Source organism: Rhinolophus hipposideros, assembly GCF_964194185.1.
Source record: "Rhinolophus hipposideros genome assembly, chromosome: 10".
In the NCBI taxonomy this organism is placed as follows: domain Eukaryota; kingdom Metazoa; phylum Chordata; class Mammalia; order Chiroptera; family Rhinolophidae; genus Rhinolophus; species Rhinolophus hipposideros.
Window position 1 is genome coordinate 51430699 of NC_138056.1, and position 17176 is coordinate 51447874.

Here is a 17176-nt window from a genome sequence, read left to right on the forward strand (position 1 = left end):
GAGGCTCTTCTGAGGCTGACCACACAGTCCTTGGTTTTCCACGGGATGCAAGACCTCTGCCTACCATTTGCAGACTCATCTCCGAAGCCTGTCTCACCCCCAGAATGAAGCCCAGAGGGTCCTGAAGAAGCCATACTGCTGCACTGATTGAATCCTCACAAGATAACAGGGGGAACAAGCTAGGTGGCTTATGTGAGGCCTCGTGAATGATAGCAGTCGCCCTCCTGAGTCTGGCTCTTCTTAATCAGTCAGCTCTACTACCTCTTAAATAGACTGTACACATCTCAGGTACCTAGTCCTGGTCTCTGTTACACGTGAGTTCTTTATTGCACTTGCCTGTTTTTCTTTCTTTAGATCGATACCATTTCAAGGGCGGCGACTGTGTTTTTTCTCTTTCTGTATCGCAGTGCCTAAGACAGAACCTGACACAGAGTAGGTCCCAATAAAGTTTATGGAAACACACGAGGGACATTCACAGTCTCTTCTCACCAGGAGTCAGGAAACCTCAGTTTTTCCTTGGTTTTGCTACTAATGGGCTGGTGCCAGATCTTGCATAGGTCTCTTCACTGCTTTAACTGCCCTTCGGCCTCTGAGAACACGGAGCAGTGAAGAAGGGACTGACCTCAATGACTTGTAAGCTTCATCCCGTACTATACTGTTTCCTTTTAGACACAGAGCATCCTTTATCTCCTGTATTATTGTCACAGCCCCACATTGGACTCTTCACCCCTTCCAAATGATGCTTGAGTACGTTTTGATTTTTATGGTCATGAGAATCTTTTCCCAGGCCGTCCTCTGTTGGCTTTGTCCTTTATTGAATAGATACTTTCATTTTTATGTAGTCTAAGCAATCTTTTCTCTACTCTAGTGTTTGTGCTTTCTTACGTTTTAGGGAATCCTTCTCTGATGTCTTAGTCTCCTGTATTTTCTCCTATTAATTTTAAAGTATTATCTTTCAAATTTAAATGTTGAATCAAACTTGATTTGATATACAGTAGGAACTTAGTTTTGTTTTTTCTCCACATGCATAGGAAGCCAATTTTCTAAGTGCCAATTTCTAACCCACCTACCCATCTTCCACTGATAGGGGACGCTACTACCAAGTTCCAACGTACAGAAACGTGTAGTTATCCACGGATTTCCAGCCAATCCCATGTCCTTATTCTGTAGTTACAGAACCCCTGATGTTCAGCCGGGCACGTGACTACTGGGAACTGACTACAACCTCCAGCCCCATGTGCGGCTACATCCGGCAGGTGACTAAGTCTGGCCAACGGTGTGGAAGAGGAAATGACATGAGCAGCTGCTGGGAGGTGTCCTTATAACGGAAGGGGCTTGCTTTTAGTCCTTTAACGCCTTCTTGATGGCTAGAAAGTGGATGTGGAGGTTGGAGTTAAAGCAGTCACCTTGGACCATGACCTTGGGGATGGAGGCTTGAGTACAGCCATGAGAGGGGACGCGCCTAGACCTGTGACACTGCAGAGTCCTAGAGCCAGCCCTGGGTCATACAGCTTCAGACTTCCTGGTGAGTGAGAAACAAACCTTTAAGTAGTTTGAAATTGTTTATTTTGGCTTTTCTGATGCTCATGGCCAAACCTAGTCCTACTTACTATTCACTCACACGTCAGTGTCTGGACTCCTTGCTCTGTCCCATGGAATCTATTTATCTGTTCCTGTGCCAGCACCACACGGTTTCCGTTTTTCCAGGATAGCTTGATATCTGGAAAGTGCTTCTTTTTATTCTTATTTTAAAGACTGGGCCTTAGCTAGTTACAAATGTTTATTCTATCATAAATTGTACAATTTGTGTGTCAATTTCCCCCCAAAACATGCGGTGGGTTTGACAGCCACTTCCTGCATCTATAGATTGGGCAGGAGACATCTGACGTCATTGTCATATTTAGTGGTCTCATTCCAGAATATGGTGAGAAATCTAAAATACAGATCCGATTGTGTCACCTGCATGCTTCAAACCTTTCAGAGGCTTCACATTTGCCTCTGGAGAAAGTTCAAAGTCCTAATCTTCTTACACTGTGCTCCAGCTGCTCAAGCCCCCAGCTCCGGCTTTTGCTATTCCCTTCATTTCATCCTTTGCTCAAACCACAGTGAACCTTCTCTCCAATTACTGTTCTTTCAGTCTTCAGTGCTTTGGCACACTATGGCCTCTGTCTGGAATGTTCTCCCTCCTGGACATACAGGGCTAATCCTATGGACCCTTTGAGACACAGGACAGAAGTTTTCTCCAGAGACACCTGGCTGAACCAAGAAGCTGAGAGAGGTAGTCCTGTTCTATGCCCTGGTGTCCCATGCTTCCCTGTGTGATGGCACAGCACGGATATGCCCTGGGAAGTGTTGGTCTCTGACCAGAGTCAATTCTCGAGGCCTTTCCATTCTGCACACCCAGGGGCTAGCAGTGACAAGCACAGGGCAGGTATCCAAGGAACACCTGTTGACGAATCCTGACCGACTGATCACATATGAGCCTGTGGAATCTGAAGCGCGTGTTTTGTGCCTGGCAGGGCACAATGGATATGACACAAGGGACATACCTGTGACCCGGCTCTAGAATTCCATTAATCTACTCACCACTCTGGATGTTGAGGGCATGATGCTTGTCCAGGCTCCATCCTCCCAGCTTGGAAGCATCGATTTCATAGCCCTGCAGCACTGCTGTTCTTTTTTCCCACAGGATCAGATCTGGGCAGGACTCATACTCATAACCCACGGAAACTGGCGGCAACAAAAGGCACACAATAGATAGGTCAGAAAAGACTCTTCTTTGGCTTTAGATCTGCATTCTAGGCCCCTGCTTATCTTCTGTAAAAAGATAAAAAGGTCGTATTTCCAAGTAGAACAAGATCTACGTGTAATACTAACACGGGGGATGCCAGGCCTTCATATCCCTTTTTTTGAAGAGCGACAGTATATGATTAGGAAAAGCTACACAAATGTATTAAATACTTTTTTAAGGGACCCAGGTGAATCAATTCCAGGGAAATAATCTTTAGTATAGAAAATACTTTAGGCACAAAAGTCGTCACTGCAGCATTATTTTTAATAGTGGAAAACTGGAAGTAATCTAAAAGTTCAAAAGGGGCTAGAGGCTGACCGAACCAAAGTGTATCTCCTCGACAAATATCACGCAGCCACTGGAAATTATGGTGGTAAAGACCATGGGTGACATAGGAACAATGCCAAGTTGAAAAGACTAGTTATATACAGCATTATACATGTGTTAGCAACTATACATGAAAAACATTTCAAATGTTAACAAGTGGTTGTATTTCTTTATAAGAACATGTATGACTTTGTTTCTATTTTTTGTCCATTTATGCAATTTTCATTAATGAGCATGGTATTGTGTTAATAAAGAGAAAAAAATTCCAAAATCATTTCTAATGAATACAGGGAAAAGAAACTTAATTGGGGTACTTGGAAAGCTGGAAGTTGCTTTGAGGAGCTTTGCTTTGAGGAAGTTGCTTGAAAATCCCTTGGTTTCACTTTTGTGTCATAAATCCAGGACTCCTGAGCTCCGAGGGATGCAACCTAATGATGGCAGGCTCCCCGAGGCTGGGTTTATACAAAGCCCTGTGACTGCCTTATGGAAAAGAACTGGCAGGGATGAGAATGCCATTTCTTCCACGTATCTTTCTGTGCAGACACTATTTTTCAGCTCAAGACAGGAATGAACAAGTGGGCAGCCCCTTAACATTTCTTTTAGTTGCCATGAAAGATTGCTGGTCATCGATGCAGGAAGGGAAGATGTCTGGAAGATGTCCCTGTGACCTCTTCCCTCTGACTCTGAGTTCCGTAAGCAGTCATAAGCCCTCCTACTAGTCACCTGTCATTTCAGGAAAGTGAACCTCAGCCCTGGAAGTCTCACTGTGTAGACACTTCCCTTTTTAACTGGCTGGGGGACACGAAGTGTGCTCATTTCATCTGAAGAGGTTGTAAGGCGTCACTGTTTTTGAAGAGACCATAGAGGCAGTGTGGTACATAGACGGGATTGCAAATAGTGAGAGGTGGCATTTTTGCTCCCAATGTGTCCTTGTGGGGTAGGGTTGGATGCTAAACTACAGGAAAGATCTGGGATACATCCAGCTCTGTCCCTTCCTTGTGCATCCTCGGGAGGTCACTTCACCACTCTGGGCGGCCGCTTCCTCATGAGGAATTTGGGGACAATTTCTGACTCATAGGGTGGTTGTGAGGATTAACTGAGGCACCAATGTCCCAGAGAACACATTGTCCAGAGTAGGTGTTCAATAGATATTCTCTTATTTCTTTCCTTCCGCCCTTCTAGCCTCCCTTGCATTTTACAGCAGCGCCTCTTCTCTGCTGGCTCATTCTGCCTTTGCAGAATCAGGAAGGGAATGAAACTGGAGCAGGGTTCATGATGAGAAGGGATTTCCTGGGCTGATACCCTAAGTGCTTGGAAGATTAGCCCTTCAAGGGTTAGAGCTGCTAACAGTCCAGCTCTGAACCAACCCTGGGATCCTGTTCCAGAAACGGAAATGAGCACAGACAGCCCCAGAAGCCCAAGGTCTCAGTGAGGCTAGGACTCCAGGGGAGGCTATAGTTACTTTCTGCATCATCTTAATGAAACACAGCAATAGCAACTACACAGAGACAATCTCTCTGATTGGAAATGAGGTAAAGAGGCCAAAACACCTTTCTGGATGAAGGAAGAATCTTAGCTCATGTACTTCAACAAAACTGGAGAAACCCAGACACCCATATTTTTCACGGGTAAATTCAGACCCGATGCTCGTGGGGACTCGGGCAACATCTACACGGCTCTATCTTGGTGGTACAAAGCCTCTTTTTAGCCCACCACATTCCACCATAGTGTTTTTTCAAGGGCCGTTTTGGTTTTGTAACTCCTGTGTTTAATGGTCAAGTTTTCCACGTTCAGGTCCTTTGAGATCACGGATGGTCACTGGAAGGTCTCAAAGGCCAGCTAAGCCTTAGGTGCTTCTGAGAAGAGGAAGGGAGAAAGAAACAAGCAAGGTGGAAAAAGAGCCCTGTATCCTCAAGTGCTATTGTCTCTCTGAGTCTTGTGGCTGGGAGACTCACCGAAGGCTTCTGAGAGCCCAAACACCTTCTGGTTGTAGACATCTGTCTTGTCCCAGGTGAAGAAGTAGGACAAGTCCGGGGCTGCAGCAAACCACTTCCTGAAGAGGCGACCCTCAACAGCCACCATTAGGTGGACCTTCATGAGGTTGAAGGGGATGGTAGGATGGGTGAGGCTGATCCTTAGGACAGATTTGTAGCCAGGGGTACGGCTGCTCAGGTAGCTCAGCCTCATCTTGCAGCCAGAAATAGCGATTTCTTCTTGCAAAGCCTAGAGAGATAGATCACAGCAAGTGATGGTCAGGGAATCACCACTGGAGGGAGGATGGCCATAGCCCCACATACTCTGGGAGTTCAAGAGGCAGAGGCGGAAGCAGAGAGACAGGAGGGGGAAAGGGGAGAGGAGGAGCAGGAACTAGAAGAGAGAGAAGAAAGGTAAAGAGGAGAAATGGGATATGAAGAGGAGCAGGAGGAGGAAGAGAAAGGAGAAGAAGAAGTGGGGGAAGGAGGGACGGAAGAATCAGAAGGCCTGGTTTCCTGGGTCAGCTCTTTCATGGTACAGCCCTGCCTCACTGAGCTCAGGTTCATCCTCCATTCAACAGGGATGACAAAGCTCAGCTCATTGCATCCTGAGACGGACACGTTAGCCAATGCATGCAAAATACTTACCATAACAGCCTCTCATTCACTACTTATGTCATCTTAGGAAACTCATGGAAACTCTCAATCTCAGTTTCCTCACTGGATTAGTATGAGGATTGAGTAAGGTCACATATATAAAGTGCCCAGCATATAACGGAGCCTCAGTAAATGTTACGAAATGGGATGGTGTTGCTGCTGGTGGTGGTGGTGGTGCTAGAAGCAGGGGGAACGAGCTATGAAGAAAGAACGTGCCCTCAGACTAATGTGGACCGCTGTGTCAGAAAGAAGGACTGTTTCTCAAAACTTTCCTAAAGTATGATCTGTTTCAGATGGCTTTCCTCTTCAGGAAAGCAAACAGAGACTATGAGATGTTGACCAGACAATTATGCAGGGTTGAGAGCACAGCCTGCCAAGGCCCTACAGCTAATGCCCCCTGCTTGTCTGTAGAAAGAGATTGAATTAGTTGCATGGAGTCTCCATGCTCCAATGCTGTTTTAGAGGAACGGAGTGGTTCTACTGGGTGCAATGGGCTCAGTTCCAAGATAGAAAGTTGAAATTAATGCCAAGACTTTCTAGAATATGGCCAAAGTAGAGAACTTTCTTCAGCTTCATGCCCTGGGCTCTGTTTCAAGAAGAGGACATTAAATCTGTTGTGGCTAGCATATCCATTAAAAGGACAATGATTATTCTACTCTCCTGTTCACAGAGGAGCTGGGCTTTCACAAAGAAAGCCTTTTCCTCTCTTTCCATTTTCCATAGATGGGTGTGAACTCCTACTCGCACCCCATTCTCCTGAACACACAAAATTTCAGTGACTGGGCCTAAACCAAAGCAATCTTCCTAAATTTCAGCTTATACATTCTAGGCAAAGCAGGCTGTATATCCCAGTACATCACAGGCAGAGTTCAAGGGCCATCCTGATGCTCTCATAAATATTTACCTTTAAAATTTACATCTCCCAGTACTTGCAAACACTAGCCAGTGATAGGACTAGAAACACCCAAGAGTTTGTTTTCATGTATTTCATCAATCTGATCATAAGCAAGGTTTGTGACCCAGCTGGGCTTAGAGACACCCAGCCCAGGGAGCCTTGTAAAGAGGGTGGGGACCTTTAACCTCATTTGTTCCAAAGTCCCTGCTCCTGGGAAAATGTCAAGCTGAAGCTGAACCAGGGTTGAGTAACAAATTACTTCTTTCCAGCAAGCTCTGTCTCTACTGACAACCATTCCATAAGAAAGGTCAGCCTAGTAGTTGAGACAGGAGACAAGCACTGAATCTCTGAAAAGGAGTGAGGTTTCAACCTGGGGGTGCAATGAGAATTTCAAAATGGCTTTATTTCCTTCTTGTGGCCTGATATCCGAAGCCACTCAACAGGGCACACGCAGAGAGCTGTATTTGCTCAGCCAGGCATGAAATATACACACACAAATGTAAAAACGCCCTGCTACACCAGCACTGGCAATCCATTGACATGCATATAGCCAGAGCTCTCATTAGGCAGGCAGGACCACGGGGACTTCTCCCCAGCACCGCCATCTTTCCTCTTCCCTGGGCTTTCATTTCTGCCAGAAGAAACCGGGCCGGAATAGTGGAGGAAATTCAACTCTGCACAGCGTTTTTAGGCAAAGAATCTATCTTGATTTCTATTAGGTGAAAATGCATCTTTCCAAATTACTTTCTTTTAATGATAATTAAGTAAAGCACTTGTGTTTATAGATTTGGGCCACAGCGATCCTTAATTGGCATGAAAGCAGTGCATGTAAAATAATAATTATCATATTCATATATATTTAATACATGATAATAATAATATTAATCATAATAATTATGGCTAAAATTTATCGAGCACTTCTTTGGTGCCAGACATTGTGCTAAGACCCAAACATACATTTTCTCATTTAGTCTTTATTATGATGCTCACTGTTTGGGACCCTCGGTCTCACTCCTCTTGGTAGAACCTATCATCATAAATATTTTGAACAGAAATAATGAGAGAGTGGGGGACACTGGAGCTCAGGGTAAAGGAAAGTGGAAATGAACTGGATGGCAGAGTGGAAGAAGAGTAGGAATTCACTGTATGCTGGGGCGTGCCAGGCAGTTGGGTTCTGCAGGGTTGGCTGATGGGGTCTCTCTTTCCCTGGTCTCTGAGATCCTCTTCCATCCTCCAAAGAAAATAAGGGCATGGAGAAACTCAGTTAAGAAAGCTGGGTACCTGAATTTCCGGAACGATGGGACCTTTTTCTGCACAGGAGCTGGCGAAGGAAGCCAGTGGGGACGGAGACAGGACAGGGTTGGGGCGGGCGAAGTTGCTCAGGTCACAGCTGGGAATCTCATTCTCCTCGTGGCGCATGATGATGGTTTCCATGACAAAGAAGCGATCCCAAGGCAGCCAGAGGGTGTGCTCCTGTGTGATGAAAGGGGCCCGCTCGAACCGAAGGATGATGGAGATGCCGCCATTCGTGACCAAGTCAAAGCTGTTTGGGAGGGCAGAGGGAGAAGAGAGAGGGGGAGCAAGAAAAGCAGGAAACAGGAGATGAGGAGGAGGAGGTGGAGGAAAAGCAGAAGGAGGAGAGAAAGGAGAAAAAAAAATTACACCAAAGGGTCTGAGCACTGGTTGAGGTAACTCTAAAAGACTTCACTACAGGCACGAACAGAAATAGGGATTCCAGAAAGCATTATTTTCATTGGAAAATGAGTCATCATAGAGAATTTGCCAAAACCAAATTAATAACCACTGTGATGGAGAGCCATCTGCCAGGACACAGGTCTGCTGATGAGCCTCTGCTGTGGTGCTCTGGGACTTGGGGCCTCTTGGAGCTGAAGGCAGTGAAAAGTCAGCAGAAAAACGTGGAACAAGCCCTGCCTTGGCATTAGGAGCCCTAAGCTTAGTTCTGCCTCTGCCATGAACTACTGTGTGATCCTGGGTAACACACTTAGCCTCTCTGATCCTCAATTTTCCCATCTATAAAAAGTAAAGGTTCAAATGGACTATTCTTAAGTCACGAAGATTCTATGACTCCACAGAAATTTTAGCTCTGATTATGAAAGATTTCTCAACATAGGCCTTTGGAATTACAAAATAGCTAAGCAATTTAGAGATGGGCACCATTAGAATCACAGTATATCAGAAGTGAAAGGGGAACCAAAAGACTGAGTCCCAACTGCCCAGCTGAGATGCCATCTCTGTGACAGTGTCCCTGACAGCTGGTTAGCCAGCCTTTGTTCATTGTCCTCCGTCAATCTGATGACATTTCTACAGAATCCCCATCAAGGGGCCATTTGGTTCCTATTTGCACACTTTCAGTGATGAGGGGCTTGTTACATCCACAGGAGGACTGTTTTATCTTTGGTTAGTCCTGACTGTTAGGACATTTTCATTTTTCTTTGGGAATCGAGCCTGGGTTCCTCTCCTTATAACTTCCTGGCTTCTGGGCCTTCTTCTGCCTGCTGAGGGTGACTTCAAACTAGTCTTTTACTTCTGCCTTTGACAGTCCTCAGGACTTGGGGACAGTGATTCAGTCCATTTGCCACCTCCTAGCTGTGACGTCTCTTTGGACAAAGTCCCTTTAGCTATTACTTTTAGGATGCATTTTCAAGGTCTTTTCTCATCTTGCCTTTTTTTGTTTGGGTGGAGAGCTCCTGCTAACTCCATACCAGTCACAATTCTAGCTCCTTCCCTGGGTTCCCACTGCACCATGTGCAATCCTCCTTAGAGCTGACATCACATTGTGCTGGAATCTGGGGACACGGATTCCTCTCCCGTCCTCCCAGAACCTAGCCCAGTGCTGGATGGTTATAGTTTATAGAATCAATGCATGAGTGACATTGTCAAAGTCTTCTGAACTGACTGTACACTAAATACCCTAAGTTCCTACTTACTTTCGCTGTTATTATAAGTCAACCCAATGCTTACCTGTGCAGCTGGCTTTAGAGACCCCAGTGCAGGCCCTACCTCTTCTTTATCCCTGATAAATACACACTATGGGATTAGGCTCATTGTCCCAACTTGTTCTTCCTTTCTCTAGAAGCTACAAAGATTTTGCATTGAACTGTCCTAGTGCCATATCCTGCTCTTGGTAGGTAACTCTCCCAGATTTAAACCCCTGGCCTCCAAAACCTGACTCCTTTGCCTTTTCCAGAAGCTTTTCATCCACTTTCCCTGCTTCTCACTCAGCTCTTTTTAGGCCCACCCTTGGGTAGAGGAAGTTGGGTACCACCATCCTCTGATAAAGAATGAGAGAGGAAACCAGGAGAGATGCTTATTTTGAACTAAGAGTTCAAGTTTTGGCTCTCCAGGAGAATATCTGGGTGGGGGGGGGGTGGCTCTCAGAGAATAACTTTTCTGTCACAGAACTGAATAGCATCTGTACTTTGACAGAACATTTGAAACCATGAAACAGAATTTTGGCCCGACTTATCAGCTGCCTTCATGAGGAGATGAGTGTGGGAAGGGAGTGAAGACAAACATAAAAAGACATATTCTCACGGCTGTGAGCAGGCTGGAGGCAGCTGGCCTTGCCAAGCGCTGGGTGTAACTGGCTCTTGCCAAGAGCCAGACCTGCTCATCTAGACGGAAACCTTGTTGTGGACATGGATATGAATCTGACCCCAAAGAAAAGGCCTGGCTCTCAGATGAAGTCCAAGCAGCTTAGGGCGGGTCCAAGCACTGCGACATAGGTGAGTTACGGTGAGTTATGGTGAGCATAGGTGAGTTATGGCACCTGTCTAAGCCTCAATCTCCTCATGGAGAATGAAGCTGATGATCATAATCATTTGGCAGAGTCATTAATTAGATGGGATAATGGTTGGGAAAAGCACAGGGCCCCATTCCCCAGGCATCATGCTCTGTATAATCCCATTTTTCAATTCAGTGAGCCTGAACTGCTTCTCTTGTCTGCTATTCTTTTGAAATTTTTCTTCATGACTTCTATTTTCCATCTTTTCAATGACCTCTTTGGCTAACTTCTCTGCCACTTGTTTCTGTTAAGACTTGAGGTCTGGTATTTCAGTGGTGTGTGTGTGTGTGTGTGCACGCACGTGCGCATGCATGTGCGTGCCCACTGGACAAGGATCAGTATCCTGGTGCCTGCTTGTCAAGTGAGGAATACAAAGATGAGTTGGGCATGGTCCCTGGACTTGCATACTGAATCTGTGATTATATCTCTAGCCTTACAGTTTCTCCTAGGGTCTAGAGAGGAAAGAAAGAAGGTGAGTCATGGAAAGGAGGGAGGGAAACAGGTAAATGCTACCCATTCACATATGACAAACAGGGATCGTCAGACACTTAGAGCATAATTAATGACTTTCCCAAACATTATATAGTGTTTACATTGGGAAGAAAATTTAAGCTCCATAACGCATTGGTAGGAGTTATTCCGAAGCTCAGTTTCTAAGTTGTAGCGACTCTGGCTACTGTGACGTAATTTAGCAGGCTGATATGGGAAATATGGCTGATACTTACCTCCTAGGACCCCCATGCTCTCAAAGGGCAGTAGGAATTTCAGGAGTTGCACAAAGAGGAGGCATCAAAACCTGGAAGTGCTAGAGTGGGCCTTTTCCAAGGGTCACCAAAGAAGCAACTCCGGTGTGTTTTATGGACCCACCTAACCAAGCATAACAGGGCAAAGGGCTGACGATTTGCCAACTTACATGAATGACAGACAAGTTTTCATGGCAAACAAAGAGCAGGCCCCACAGCTACTTTTTGATGACGTTCATAGCGGGTAATAACATAGTCAGAATCCCTATTGCCATTTACATAAAGCAGGCAGCCTCAAGCTGGAAAGCAGTACAGACAGAGCACAAGGAGGGAGTCCTCTGTGCTGTACTGAAAGTCTGCACTGAGGTGCTTCCTAGGATGGAACGTGTGCAGGGCAGGGAGCGGGGGCCTGGCCTGGATAGGTTACCCCTGGGGACTGGATGCCGCCCTCTTCCAGCTGGGCCCCTTCCCATTCACAGGGAGTGAGATGAGGGGGAGAAGGTTCCCCATGCCAAGCTTGCCAAGCCCGTCTAAGAAGCACACATGTCTACAAACAGATGAGCCTCAACTTCATTATCACCTCGGCCAGGACATGTTCACATCTGATATTGGATTAAAGAGGTGCTAAAACCAATCAGGCTAGAGCACCATTTCCAACACAGAGCGAAAAACAACCTTATGGGCTCACACGTAGCCAGATGGACTGCCACCACCTGATTTTATTAAAAATAGAGGACTTGTCACCACTGACAGCCTAAATATTCCACTTTTCTCCTTCCCCTCCCCTTTTCTCCAAAATATGCTCATTGCTTGTACTGTAATAATTACCATCTTGTTATTTAGTAGTTTGTAATTTTAATAAACAGCTAATATTTATTGCATACTTACCATGTGCTAGACCCTGGAAATACAGCATTGAACCAGATTGGGGCAGGGACCTAATATTTATCAAATACCTACATTGTTCAAGGTGCTTTCCCATCAATCACAGAATCTAATCCTTACAACCAATTTGTGAGATCGATAGTGTGAAGATCATTTAACAGATGAAGAAATTGAGGCCCACAGAGGTGAAAAGATTTGTCCAAGAACACACAGCTAGAAACTGGGAGAGTTAGAGTGATTTGAAATACTTCATTTTACTCATGGTTCTTACAGGGATCCAAAGGTCAGAGTTACGTCATCACCCAGGGCTTCTACAAGCCTACCTGGTTGCCAGTGGAAACCACACAGCAGGAATACTAAGATTTCTGGAGCTGCCTGGTCTTTACAAAGTATGACCGTGCTTTACATCATAAGTTATGAGGCAGGATTTCTATAAGGTACCCTGCTGCTTCCTCTGAGAACCATATGAGAAGAAACTGCTTAATTTATATCAAAGGGACTTAGGCCAGAGTGAGACACAAGGTCACACAGCTAGTGAGTTGCAGAGCTGGGTCTCTGAATTCAGGTCGTCTGAACCCAGGTCCCATCCTCTTTTCACGCTGTCCTTCCAGCAGCAGCTATGTGGTAAGCCCATAAATGCAGGGCCTTCTCCAACCCTGGTCCTCAAAAGGTCTCCTACCTGCCATCATGCCTGCTGATCGTGTATCCAAAGAGAGGGTTACTGACGAAACTGATGTTCACACCAACCAGCGGGGTCCCATCTGATGTCATCACTTGGCCACGAATGACACATGCGTGCCTATGGGCAGAGAAGAGAATATTATCTACTTTTCATGCTCAGAACCCTGGCTGGCAGGGATCCCCCTGACTCCGAGAAGGTCAGAAGACAGAAGGCAGGTCATTCAGACAGTCTTGGTACCTAGGGTCTCATGGTATTCACTCAACATGAACAATAATCTTTTTTTCATATTATCACAATTTAAGGCACCAAAGTGTTCTCTAATGAATTATTATTAAGACATGTTTTCAGATATCTCACTCAGAGCTTATTTCCTCAGGATACTATATTATGCCATAAGGAGATAAAGCTGATCTGAGAGGGCTAGACAGTGTAGTGATGTGTGTGTGAGTGTGTGAATTTGGAGTCACGTGACTTGGGTTCAAATCCCAGCTTTGCCACGTTCTAGCTCTCTAAACTTGCACAAGTATATGATGGTTCAATGAGCCTCTGATTTTTCATCCTAGTACAGAGTAAGATCCATAAAGGGCAGTGGTGTGACTAACAGTATCACTGGAAGTGGACATACAAGAAAGTGAACAGGATAGAGGGTACTTCTCATCTGGCACTGGAAAGAGGAGAAGGCAGATGCTATAGCATCATCCCCTTGGAGTGGGTTCCGAAACCTGTCACCTCTCCCAGTCTCCCCTCTCCCACCTTCCTCTATGTTCCAGACAACTAACCATCTGCTTTTCCCAAACTTGCCAGGCAAATGTTGTTTAAAGCCTCTGTGTCTGTGCAATGTTCTTCCATCTGCCTCAAATGTCACTCCTGTATCCTTCTCAACATTCTCATCCTTTAAGACACAGCTTCCAATGACACCTCTTCCTTGAAGCCTTTCTTGATACCCCCAATAAGAACTCTTCCCAAACCTGACACAATCACCTTGATGCCCTACAACAATGCACTAGAGAGTCTCTTCTCCACTACATCACGAGCTCTTTGAGGGCAGGGTCAAGGTCTATTTCTTTCTTTCTCTGTAGTGCCTGGAAATGCCTAACAAGTACTACTAGGTCATTGCTTTTAAAAAAATGGTGGCTTGAGTAAGTAAGTGGGATGATTAGAGGTTACTGAAAATGATAGTTTTTCCAGTATTTCAGAAACAGACCATTTTTAGCAGATGACATTTTATAAGGACCCCAAAGTGGAAAACAAACAAGATCAGCTCTAGAAGAAGCAGAGGTGGGGGCCCCCTCTCCTCTTGGGGTGATTCTGAAGGCAACGCTGTGGAGTCTTAGCCCCTGGAGAAGCAGAAAAAAAGCCAGTTGGAAAAAAAAATTACTGAGTTAGTGAAAGAAGAGGAAACTGAGGTCCACAGAGATTATGTTATTTGCCCCAAGCCACACATGGAGGTGATGGCAGAGGCAGGCCTTGAATCCAAGCCTCACAACGCTGGGCCCAATTCTAGACCAATCTACCACTGCCAATGGGTGGAAATGAAGGCGCTCACTGGGGTCAGTGCCCTAAAGGACCAGGGCACTGGGGAGACAGCCCTGCTGGACAAGACAAATCAGGAGGTGCTGTCCAGACAACTTTCTCCATTCACCTGGTTCAGAAGGCTTGTTTTCTGGCCTAGGGCACAGCTACTGATGAGGGTGTGGACATTCATAAAAAAAAAGATCTCAAACTCAGCCTCAGCTTTATTAGGCGGTCACAACTCTACCTTCTTACAGTGATAAACTTTCCTTTGTTTGATGAGAAAAGCAATTAACACCAGGCTTGTAAGCAGCTGGTCTCTCTAGTTGTCAGCTTGTCCTTTCTAAAAGCAAGAACAACTACCCACAATGCATCAAGCTACCACCCCCAGCCACCCCACCCCACCCCACCCCACCTCACCTCACTACACACAATCTGGTTAATGCTAATTTAGTCAGTGGTTTCCTTCCGAGGCCCTTGGTCTAAATGCAATTACATGGCAAACAGTTAAGCCAGTGAGACTCAGCAAAGACTCTCAGTCCTGCTCTGAAGGTCTCCCAATATATTTATGTGAAATTATCTCTCCACTAATGGGAAAGATTTATTCCATCAATTGTATTCAGCGGGTACTGAGAGCTGCTTTCTTTCATGGAGGAAAATTGAATTTCTTATTGCTGGAACTTTGTCCTTCCAGAGGATTACTAACAGATCTCATCTCCCTGTGCTGGCCACGCTCCAGCCTTCTTCTGACATACGTGTCTTCAGATTCTGCCTGGACAATAACCAGCCTTCCAGGAATGGTTTCCTTTTGGGGGCTGCGCTGACTGCTGCCCCTCACACATATGTGAGCCAGCCTCCTCTGATTTATCTCTCTTTGGGGATTCCCTGATAATTGGGAAACATTAAAATCAGCACCATTTGGCTATCATGTGGCCTCCCCTTCAGCAAGCCTGAGCACATGTAATTGTAGCCCAGGCTCCTGTGGATTGCTTTGGATTCTGGAGAAGATTAAGTTGACTCTGTGCCCCTGTAGGCCACAGAGACCTGTTGCCAAACCAGGCATTTGGCTCTGGAATTAAGTCCTGGAGAAAAACACTTCCATCCTCCTTCTGTTTGACCATGATTTTCAGTTGTCAAGAAAACCCAGTTTAACATAAAGTCTTCCCTGGGACAAAGGAGATGGGGAAGTCTGTTTTGTGGAGGCTGCTGAAATATGTCTCCTGCCACGTGTTTTTGTCCAGGGAGGTTGGAAAAGGCCCGAGTATTGGGCTTCCGAACGCTTTCTTTCTTCATCCATTGATTTCATGGATACCGCCAGCAGTGTACTGCTAAATATTTAAGAATTGGCTTTCAAAAAAAACAAAACCAAAACCAAAACCAAAATAGCTTTAATTTGTAGTATTTGCCTATTTCTGTGGTGTAAATACTTCCACCATGGCCAATTTCATGCTACCAATAAGATGTCACTGAACCCAGAGCTGGAAAGCGTTCTATAGTATTTCCACCACAGAGATACAACAGTCCTAAGTAAACTCCAGAGCCAAGAGGATAGTACAATACAGTAAAATAACTAGGAAGGGATGAGTTGTGATGATTGTCTTTGTTTTTAATATAATTAACTTTAATTTTATGTAATTCAATGAATAATAGTGTGTTTAAAAATTAGCTTGCGGAATCCCCAATAATCAGTTCTTGTGAGCGGGTATGAGCCAGCTTCTGTAGAGCCCTGTAACACTGACCCCACACTAAGGGTCACTATAGCTAAGAAACAGTTGCTGCGTTGACTGTGAACTTCCACAGTGGAAGCTCACCTTGATGAGGAATCACGAACAGAGGAATCACCATCACCAACGTGGCTTCCCAGCAGGCTCGTATGATCTTATCACCTGTCCTATATTTGATGCGTTTTGTTTTTCCTTGGTCACTGTCTTCATATAATGGAGTTTTGGGGTATTGTTTTCTCCTCATCCTCAGAGTCCCATGTAAGCCGTTATCACCTCAGTGAAGCTGTTACCACATTTTCCTGGCACAATTAATCACCCCTCCTCTAGGCTCCTCCAAATTTTCCATGCATCTCTTCATGACTGTGATTGCCATGTAATTATATCATTCACAGTTACATAGCAGTCTCACATACTTCCATGTGAGCCAGAGGAGGGTTGGGACCACATCTCCAGGGGCTATGACAAGCATGCGGTAGTGCTTCCTGAGACTTTGTCAGGCGAACAATGATCAAGTCACTGAAACTCAGAGAGAAAAGACGTGCTCAAGGTCATAGAGCAAAGAACTCACTTGGCTGAGGTGACACTCAGAGTTAGGACACCTTCCTTCCAGGTCCTTACCCTTACTGCTGTCTTATGTACCTTCAATCACAAAAATTCACTTTAATTGAATTTAAAAATAAGTAATTTAATTAAGCACTGCTGAGCTTCAAGCTAGGCACTGTGTTAGGTGCTGAGGTTATAGAAATGCATGAATCACAGCCCCCGATTGCTTGCTGGAGCTCACCAAAGCCAATTTGAAATGCCCGAGTGTAGTTGTCTCTGACACCAGTGAGTCAACACATGGGTTTGGCATATGTCAGGCAGCTGGGATACAAAACAAGCAATTAGGCTGGGTGAACTCTGCCAGGAAGGAGTGCTCGTGCCAGGCCAAGAGGGGCGTCAAACATGCTGGCGTCAGTCCAATCATATTCTTAGGGCCTGCCTGAGGAGCCCTTGCTGACACCAATGAGGGGAGAGATCTGCCTGATTGTTTCCTGAGGACAGCGGCCGGGTTTGGGAGCAAGACAAAACCACTGTGAAACAGAATCAAGCAAATAAGACACGAATCTCAACTGTAAGTCAGGGAGATGTGGTAGGGGTGGCGAAAATTGCCCTGGGCGGGGAGTCAGTTCCTAGTTTTGA

General features: G+C 45.5%; 1 protein-coding gene across 11 annotated transcripts in view; it reads right to left on the reverse strand.

The window, feature by feature from the left end:
• The window catches only part of TENM4 (teneurin transmembrane protein 4), a 985233-nt gene that overhangs the window by 59967 nt on the left and 908090 nt on the right, over window positions 1–17176 (reverse strand). For all 11 annotated transcript variants that reach the window (XM_081062099.1, XM_081062105.1, XM_081062104.1 and 8 more), the window contains 4 exons: window positions 12756–12875; window positions 7925–8186; window positions 5074–5341; window positions 2587–2730 (listed from right to left, as the gene is read on the reverse strand). In XM_081062099.1, coding sequence (XP_080918225.1) covers window positions 2587–2730; window positions 5074–5341; window positions 7925–8186; window positions 12756–12875 — 794 coding nt within the window. The remainder of the gene's footprint in view (window positions 1–2586; window positions 2731–5073; window positions 5342–7924; window positions 8187–12755; window positions 12876–17176) is intronic.